The following is a 10,603-nucleotide window of genomic DNA, read 5'->3' on the forward strand; positions in this document are numbered from 1 at the left end:
ATTATTATTTTTGTTTCAATAAGACTGTTAATTATGAGAAATATTAAATAAATGAAAGTTATGATCCTATAATAATTTTTTAAACATAGAAAAATATCCATTTTAATGATATGTACAATCTAATTAAAAGTATCTTATATAAGTCCAGAAAGTACTCAGAATCCACAAATTCAACTAAATAAAAGGTCAAATGAGTAATAACCACAAAATGATTTAAAGGGCATTAATTAACTATTTAATTACTGTACTTCAGTTGTCGTCGTTGAAGTAGATTACATTAAGTCGTTTTTAAGTTAAATTCATTGAACGGGTACATAGCATGAAGAAAATGTTGATATTGGTGTCTGCACAATAGTTATCTGGTATCTTCATTAACCTTATATTCTCCTACTAAATTCTTCTATTAATCTTTCTATCAATAAAAAAATGACACACATAATTTATAAATTATTTATTAATAAATAAAATATCATCTTATGACATTTATCACTTTCTTGTATATATAAAAATTAGTAAAATAACATATCATTTTCCCTACTATTTTACATCGTGTCACATATGTTTATTGATTTAGTGAAAATGTCTCATCTCTTTTAAAAACATATATTACTGCTGCTATTTTGGCTAATATTATAATTAGTCCCAAACAATATATCTATATTTAAAACATAATTAAGGGACAAATATATAATTGAACATATATAATTTTATATTCTAATTATGCCCTTTATTATATCAAATGTTTTTATATTTGTCTTTATAACATACAACTTACTAATAATTATGTAACACACATTGCAAATAATTTTATAACATACATGTTATATAAAATATGAAAAGGAAGAGAATTTAATTGGATTTGATATATTTCCTTAACCCAAAATTCTACTATGTGAATAATTATTTGAAATTCTACTATGTAGATTCCAAAAATATATTGGGTGAAGTTGGAAACTTTGAAAGAAAGTAATGTACATATATATATATATATATACGGGTCAATAAATATGAAATAACAAAGTAGAATATAATGCTATAAGATATGTTTGTTTATTAATGTTGTGCTGTCAGAATTAATATCCTTCTATTATGAATCTCCATGGTACCATAAACATTTATTTATAAAATGAGGTTTGGTTCTTTCTGTCGTCCAAAACCTAATTGTATATTTGATTATTTTTTTGGTGAAGTTTGTATATTTGATTTAATTCATAATATATATCACCCTCAACCAGTCATTTTAATTAATAAACTAGTCTTCATGTGAGTATGATATAATACTTATATTATATATCCAATTCAATTTATCAAAATAAATTTCTTTATGTAAATTTTCATATTTTTTAAAATGACATATTAAAAATTCGAATTTCGAATAATTATTCATAATATTATTAACTATTTAATCATTTTAATAATTGAATTACATGTTATAAATAATAATATTTATATTTATTATAAAATATAACTTAATAGTATATAATTTAATTAGTAAATAATCAATTGAAACAATGTACCACCAATATTACTCTGATGGATATGGTCATCATCTGCTATTAATAACTCTCTCTCTCTCTATCTCTATATATATATATATATCAAATTGTGAAAACTAAAACACCCATTTGGATACAGTAAACGGTAATTTAATTAACTAATAACATAAGCCTAAAGGGATATGCCTTATGCTAATTGAATAAGATTAGAGGCCACTATTAATGACTTATTATTTATTTTTTTCTCCTTTCAATTAGGCAAGTTGCAATTGATGATAATTGCTGTTTTTTCTCCCAATTAATCAAACAAACGAACCCCACTGAACAATAATTTTTTAGTTTTTCTAAGTTTTAAAATCATGTGTAGCCAAGAATGTTAAAACTAAACAATGACATAACTTAAGTCAGAAAATAACCACCAAAGAGATAAGAATGATTTAAGATAATATTTAGTGTGTTAAAAAGATTCATACATTCTTTCAAATTCTTTTATATCATTAATAACTTATATAACAAGTAATATTTTATCTATTAATGATTGATTTATAAATGAAATATATTACCTTCTACATTATATGAATTGAAAAACAATATACGGAGAAACATCTATTGGATTTATGAACGGATCAAGATAAAAAAAATTAGAATAGATATCTAATAAGGTCATGGTATGGAGTCTAGATCTTCTCCTAGTACTAGGTTAGAATGACAGAGAACAAGTATATTTTTTAAAAGTAATATTTTAACTAAATTAATTCAAGAAGAAATGGCAAGAATCATGTCATATTTTCTTCTTCCTCATCAAACATATGCCCCATTGTTAGATAGGGAGATGTGGGTTTTCTCTTTCCCCTCTTCCTCTTCACCAAAATGGACAGATCTATATATAGAGAGGGAGAGAGAAATTGATATATGTATGCCTAGGTTTTGTGCAAAAAAATGTTAGTTTGTTGGGTTGAGAATGACACTGGTGTTTTAAATTGTATTTTGGGTTGTGATTATGGTTATTGTGGTGCAGTTATTGTGTTTGTTGTGATACAGATTGCAGTCATTGCAATATGAATTATTTTTTGAGCAAAAAAATATGTTTAAAACTATGTAGTTTGATACAGCTCGATGGAGTTACGTTGCCGTCTGATGCGACTCAAATGCAGTCCGACGTAGTTGCATTGTAACCCTATGTAATTGCATCGCTATGACTCAGTATCATAACACAATTGTGGTGTATTGTGGTTGTGACAGTCACTACAACTATAATATTGTTATCGTACCGCATGATGTGATATACAATCTGAATAACTGATTGAGACCTAAAAGGCAAACAAAGCTTTCTTTAATTTTTCAAGATTAGCTACCTGGTCTAACAATGGAGGCTGAGGTTGAAGATAAAAATAACGTGATTTTTGGCATTTCTTCTTGAATTAAATTATTTAAAATATTATTTTTGTATTTTAAATTCCATGGTTTGTGGTTTTTAATTTAAAATGAAAGAGACAAGAGTGGTCAAAGTAATGCTAGGAGCCTAGGACGGTGTCAAAGTGTCAATGACATGGCCATGACAACCATCGTATACGACTTTTCTTTGTCTTCCGGTAACGTGTGTCATGCGCGGTGGACACACTAAAATTTCAAACACTCAATTCTGAAAAGGAAATAATAATAATAAAAAAGACCGAGATGCACTAACAGAACACTTCGATATTTTTAACGTGCAAAAGGGAACTCACTTGCCTTATATATATATATATCCACGTGTCTATATAATTTAATGAAGGGAAGTTTTAATATTTGTTTAGCCACATTTTTTTAGTTAGAAAAGTAGTTTCATAATAGAAATCGATGTATTTGTGAAATTCAAGTGCATCATAAACTTTCAGTCCAAACTTATCAATTTTTAAGTAACTTAAAACGTGTTTTATCAAACATATTAGAGGGACACTTTAGTATTATAATAAGAAGGTTTGGTTCCGTGGCATTTTATAGTTTAATGTATGCTAATTTAAACCATTCATTTCAGTGGTTTGTTGAGATATTTGTATGTTATTAAAAAAAACGTCATATATAGTATGAAATGAGGGTGAGACCCTTGATATCTTAAATTGTTAGCCACATTCCTCATTAACAAATTATAGTTTAGTTTTGTATGTCACAAATAAGTGATTAATTATTAAATATCATATTTTAAGTATTCGAATAACGAAATTTCGCTTACAACTATGAGAAGATATTTCATCTTGTTTCTAATGACAATTGCATTGACGAGTGCTTTGTTCTAGACTTTTCTCCGTTTTATTCCTTAATCCTTGTCTTATTATATTCTCTTATCAAATTAAATTATTGTATACATATAAAAATAAAAAAATAGCATGTGTTATACTTTACCAATTACTTTTTTTGGTTATTAACTTATAAAGACAACTTTACCAATTACTTTGGTAAATGATATGTATATGATTTTTACTTAAAAGTCAACTACAAGTAATACTTAAATGTTAGATTGAAAAATAATGCTCTAGTTGTGTAAGAGATTATAAATTGTTAATTTCACTTTAACAAGTACGTATATAATATGTCATTTTTCACATTCTTAATTTTCGTTTTGATATACTATCGTTATCTTAATTCGGATTTAATACTTTTCCTTAATCCCAATTAACTTAAGTAGTATATGTATGAGCACAGAACCTAAATTCGTTATACCAAATGTTTTGATGAGTGCATAGCTATGCATGTATTGTTCCATTTGTAAATATGGAAATATGCATGTATCAGTGTATGCTTTATTTAGCATCAAGTTTATACGCAAATTAAGGAATCAAATCGTATTTAACCTTAATAAGTTCCCTGATATATTTGCTAAGTTCTTTACCATAATAATAACAATCATGCATATGTTTTGTGGTTAACCGACTCCACTATCAATATCAAAGAAACTTAACACTATTGTTTTAACGTGTGAACATATTTTTAAATTTGAATAAAATGATTAAAGGTTGTTTCAACGTTGACTTAGAAGTTTGATATGTACATGGCACTATATGCGGTAGTTAGCAACTCTTAGTCAAAATATATTTGCCATCCCAAGCACTATCAGAAGAATATATAGAGCTATAGTTAGTAGAGAAGTCATAATTATTATTCTAGAAACCTTGTAATGTCCTCTCTTTGACACTTTGACTATTTTGGTTCTTAATTCCATTGCTGAAGTAAATGTATGTCAAACTTTGTTGAAAGGAAATGATAATTAAATTCTAATGGGGGATCTGGTGTACACTAAAGTATGATACTTTATGGTTTATTTGTCATTTATTTTGATTTGTAAAAAATATCAAGTTATTTAATATTTGAATTAAGTAACTTTAAATTGCATTTGTTTAGCCAATCAAAATAAGTAGACATGAAATAACACTTCTAATGGAAAATTTGTTGCTATCCCATTGTACTAAGCTCGAGTGATTAAGTTACAAAATGTAAATAGTGAGTGAATGAGTCACTCCAATGTGGCAAGACCAGATTTAGAAACAATTGGGGTTCACAGTTTTAATCATATTAAACACAATTAAATTGGAATACTTGGACAAATGAACTGTTCCCTAAAACATAGTAGAACAACATTACATTAGTATTTTGCTTTAACCCGCTAAAAAAAAAATATTTCTTCAATATAATTATACATATTTTCTAAATATATATATGTTTATATAATTATATTTTTGTTTTTCGAATATTGTCATGTTTTTTGTTAATTACTTCTAATGCATTAGCATTATATTGATAATTTAAGTTAATTTTGACTTTTCTTCCTGTATAGGATATTAGGATAGTACCAAGTACCAACACAAGAAAGTAAAAATGTTGCAAATATTAGATATAAATAAAGGAAATAAGAAAACCATTGAAGTACGTATTGTACATTGCACGGAAAATATTACTTCTAAAAAATATATTGTAGGTTGTTCTTCCATTATATTTCATTGTATCAAATTTATGTAACAGCTATAATCTTTCAAGCATGAAAACTCTTATTTTAATAAATTTAAATATTTGTTTTTACTGCTAAATTTATATACTGAAAAATATTGCTAAAATTATTTTTATTTCTAATAAAAGTATCCACAATCAAATTCAAATATTTGTTCATTTTGATCAATAATATCTCTTTTATATTTTGAAAATGATATCTATCTTTTAAATTATGAAAATGATATCACCTAGTAACACCTAATTATTTAAAAAATGTTATTGGAATTAAAATAATAATTTATCATTTAATCTGCATATATAATCTATAATATATATGTATATATATACACACACAATTGTAGGTCAAATTTTAGTTTGGGAACAATTCCAGATTGTTAAGGTTTGAAGATAAATTAAAACCTTAAAATTTTATATGCAGTTGATATCCACATTCATTCCATTGTTACCGAATTCTAATTCAAATTTATATATTTATGATTAATCTATCCCAATATAGAAGGAAAACTTTAAACTTTTGTTATAGCCTTTTGCAATTAATTTTAACTTTTATTTATTCAATAACTTAAAAACTTAAATAGTTCAGAGTAAAATATTTTAAGATTCCTAATTCAAATATTTTTATTAACATACAATTCGATTAAATTATTTTTGTTAGCGAGTGCTGATGTTTAACATTGAGTAAAGTGGATTAGGGTTAGTATTATCCAATCCGCTGATGTTTAGCTTTATCCATAATGTTAGGATTTTTTACTTGCTATCACTACTTTAAAATAAATAAATATATCTACCACCATAAATATATTGTTCCCAAAAATATATAGTCTAGAAGATAATTTTTTTTTTAAAATTACTCTATTTATCCACATTATTCGTATAAGATTGAGTAAAGTGGATTAGGATTAGTATTATAATCTGTTCAAATATTATCTTCTCTTCTAAAAGATGAAGCCAATTAGTTAGTTAAGTGGATAGACTCAAATCTAACTTGATGGTTACTATAAATATCACCCATTCCACCTTTTCGTCTCATCTCATAATCTTAAAGTTTCTTTCATTGATATCGTGTGTGTTTTAGTCATGGCTGGAGGTTCCATTGCCAATGGTGTTAAGGGAAAAGACTACCATGGAAAACTTACCTTTAGGGTCTTCATAACTTGTGTGGTTGCTGCATTTGGAGGCTTGATCTTTGGGTATGATCTTGGGATTTCAGGTATATACGTATATATTTATTTAAGTGTGTTATTCATGTGCAATATGTGTATGTTTGTTGTGAAATACATGATATGAATATAATACATTACAGGTGGAGTTACATCAATGGATCCTTTCCTGAAGAAATTCTTTCCAGATGTGTATGAAAAAGAGAATAACATAAGGCCTTGTACTCACCAATACTGCAAATTCGACAGTGAAGTATTGACATTGTTCACTTCGTCTTTGTATCTGGCTGCTCTTGTTTCATCACTTTGCTCATCCACCATAACTAGAGTCTTTGGAAGGCGTCTTACAATGATTTCTGGTGGTATATTCTTTCTCGCTGGTGCACTCTTGAATGCTTTTGCTGAAAATATTTGGATGCTTATTGTTGGTCGCATGTTACTCGGTTTCGGAATTGGATGTGCCAATCAGGTAATATCATCATCATCATCATCTTATACTATTTGGTATATAATATGTTTTTGTTTCAATATATAGGTTTTAATGAATGTTGCAAATTTTGTTTTGTTTTTTACAGTCTGTGCCAATCTATGTTTCTGAGGTTGCACCCTACAAATATAGAGGAGCTCTTAACATGATGTTCCAATTTGCAATCACTATAGGCATCTTTGTAGCCAACATCCTCAATTACTTCTTCTCCCAGATGAAGAATGGAGAAGGGTGGCGCTATAGCTTGGGTTTTGCAGGAGTCCCTGCCATAATGATCATCATTGGTGCATTGTTTCTACCTGATTCACCAAGCTCCTTGATTGAGCGTGGCCAAGAAGACAAAGCCATGCAAGAATTGATTAAAATCCGAGGAACACCGGAGGTTGGTGAGGAGTTTAAAGATCTTGTTGCAGCGAGTGAAGCCTCACGTGCTGTGAAACACCCATGGCGGGCTATTTTTAATAAGCAATATAGGCCTCAACTCACGTTCGCTATAGCCATTCCCTTCTTTCAGCAACTCACTGGCATGAATGTTATTACATTTTATGCTCCTGTTTTGTTCAAAACTATTGGTTTTGGTGCCACTGCTTCTCTTATGTCTGCTATGATTACTGGAGGTTGTAATGCACTAGCCACCCTTGTCTCAATTGCTTTGGTTGATAAGGTTGGAAGACGTAAACTTTTCTTAGAAGGTGGTATACAAATGTTTATTTGTCAGGTATGCTGATATCGATACATTGATTGGAACATTAAAATATGTTAGAAATAACTCATTTTCCTTATTAAATTTACCTTGTTTCTTGTTCTGAATGAATATTTAATGGGTGGTATATGCATACATGCAGATTGTGATAACAATAGCCATAGCAATTAAATTTGGAGTAAATGGAAATCCTTCTGCATTGTCCATGCAATATGCAGGATTTTTGGTTGGTTTCATATGCTTATATGTGATGGGATTTGCATGGTCATGGGGTCCACTAGGGTGGTTGGTACCAAGTGAGATTTTCCCACTTGAAATTCGATCAGCTGCTCAGAGTATCAATGTTTCTGTCAACATGATCTTCACCTTTGCAATTGCACAAATTTTCACCACAATGCTTTGTCACATGAAGTTTGGTTTATTCATATTCTTTGCATGCTTTGTGGTTATTATGAGCACTTTCATCTACAAGTTTTTACCAGAGACCAAAGGGGTTCCAATTGAAGAGATGAGCATTGTGTGGCAGAGTCATTCTTATTGGAAAAACTTTGTCAAATCTGTTGAAAAAGATGATCCTGAGAAATAGGTCGATTAGTTCTTTAGTTTTATTTATCCTCTTATTCTAATCATATTAGCTTAGTTACTATGCTTTGTTCCTCGTTTTTAGGAGTACTACTATTCTCAAGTGCATTGATTACAAATGTATATACTCTTTTAACCTTTTTCCCATGATTTGTTTTTAATTAAATTATTTGAATGATATCCATTGTTTTTAACTGATCGAAAGAATTATTTAGAAACCATGAAAAAAATACATCGCATAGAGTAAGATAAATCACACTTTAGTGTGTAATTTAGTGTTGTAATTGTTAATTAGTATCACTTAAGATATCCAGTATCCTTTGTATTTCTTAATTTAGTATCCACTTAATGATTTAATTCTCCCTTTCATCCGACTTTAGTTAACACATCCCATCCCATCCAATAATTTTAATCACAAATAACTAACAACTTTAATAAATTCAAATACTCTTTTTTTAGCGTTTTGATAGGGTATGTTGCCAATCCACATATTTATGATCCAACAATTTATTATCTGATGATATAAATTAAAATTTTAAAATATAAAATTTGTTATTAGTGATAATGAGGGATTAAAATATAGAAATAGCATGATTAAGTTTTCAGGATCATCTTGTTCAACAGATTTTGTCAGATGGAATATGAACATCCATCAATAAGTAAGATATACATCAAATGGAAAGGAACCCAGGATTTGCTCCTAGTTCTAGTTAATTTAATAAAAAATTGAATAGTTTAATAAAAATTGTTTGTATAGAAAACTTTGATTTTCAACTAATTAACACATTTATGTACCCACACAAAAAGTAATTTGGGTTTTCAAAAAACAAAATTTTAAATTAGATTAAATCAATATTATTAATGATATATCTCATTATGTTGATGCATAATTGGAAGGAAAAAATTATTAAACATTTACTACCAAGTTGTCTTCTTTGTTTTGTCTCTCTTCATGAGTTGCCTACTTTTGGCATATGTGACAGGACCACATGTCACACGATCAATTATGAGAATCATGATAATAAGGAAGGAATTAAGGACTTTGTGATATATCTCTTTGTTATCTTTTAGTCAAGGAGAACAGAAACAATTTTATTCACCTTAAATCAACTCCAATCATTACACAATAAAATCTCCTTATCAGTGACAAATAGATGAATTAGGAATTAGATTGATAAAAAAGGCATGCATCAATCAATACAATCTTCCTAATATATTAAATATTTCATTCTAATTAAAATTTATTATAAATGATAACACTAAAAAGTATTAATACATTTATCTTTAAATATTACGTTTTGTATTTGTCTTATACAAGTTTTTCTCTAGACTATTTTAAAAGGAAGAAAATTACCTTCTCAAAATCAGGTCATTCTTTTAAGAATGGTTTTTTTAGTTCTTTTAAGAAATACTTTCTTAATAAGTAATTTTTTTGAACTTTCGAAAAAAAATCAAAATTTAAATGTTTTATAAGTATGTAACATTTAAAGTTTTATGTATAAATATTTAAATATAGAACAACTTTTTAACATTAACCACACACATTATTTAAGCAAGTGCAACTAGGAATATTGGTATGTACAAGAATTAATTTAATAAAAATTAAAATGAGAGTGAGATACATGTACAAGAAAGTTAGAGTTAAAATAATTAAAGAGGTGAAAATTAAAGAACAAATATGGTTATAGTTTTTTTGGTGGATTAAATATTGATCTAAACTAATATACTCATACATATTTATTGTATATAATGTATGACTTTGAATTTATGATTATTAAAATTATTAATTGAATAAAATTTATTTAATTCATGATAGATTTGAATAAATTTAATTTATCTTGCAGTTTGATGAATGATTGAGGATAATTTTGAGGATGTCATTATCCCCCATAATACTATATATATAAATGTAGTTATATATAAGCCAGTTATAGCCTAAACTCTAAAAATGGAAGAGGCTTCTGTGAGTTTCCAAAGGGAAACAATGAAGGGTATTGAATTACCCGAAAGAAGAAATAGAAGAATGAAAGATATAATGCCTCTTGAACTTTATTGATATTGGAATTGATTGATTACAAAGTGAAACTAAACAAGAGTATTTATACAGAAAGGAAAAAGGGAGAACTTCCTAACTGAACTATAACTAACTTTAACTAACTTTTATTTACACATGTGGAAAATGTGAAAAAGA

At 27.7% G+C, this 10,603-nt stretch overlaps 1 protein-coding gene across 1 annotated transcript; it reads left to right on the forward strand.

Annotated features, from left to right (window-relative positions):
- LOC109330744 (sugar transport protein 1-like) lies at positions 6,428–8,496 on the forward strand. Its single transcript, XM_019565025.1, has 4 exons — positions 6,428–6,690; positions 6,784–7,109; positions 7,216–7,845; positions 7,973–8,496. The coding sequence occupies exons 1-4, from the start codon at positions 6,558–6,560 to the stop codon at positions 8,414–8,416; spliced, it is 1,533 nt and encodes a 510-aa protein (XP_019420570.1). The 5' UTR covers positions 6,428–6,557; the 3' UTR covers positions 8,417–8,496.

This window comes from Lupinus angustifolius, chromosome LG17 (assembly GCF_001865875.1).
Source record: "Lupinus angustifolius cultivar Tanjil chromosome LG17, LupAngTanjil_v1.0, whole genome shotgun sequence".
NCBI classification, from domain to species: domain Eukaryota; kingdom Viridiplantae; phylum Streptophyta; class Magnoliopsida; order Fabales; family Fabaceae; genus Lupinus; species Lupinus angustifolius.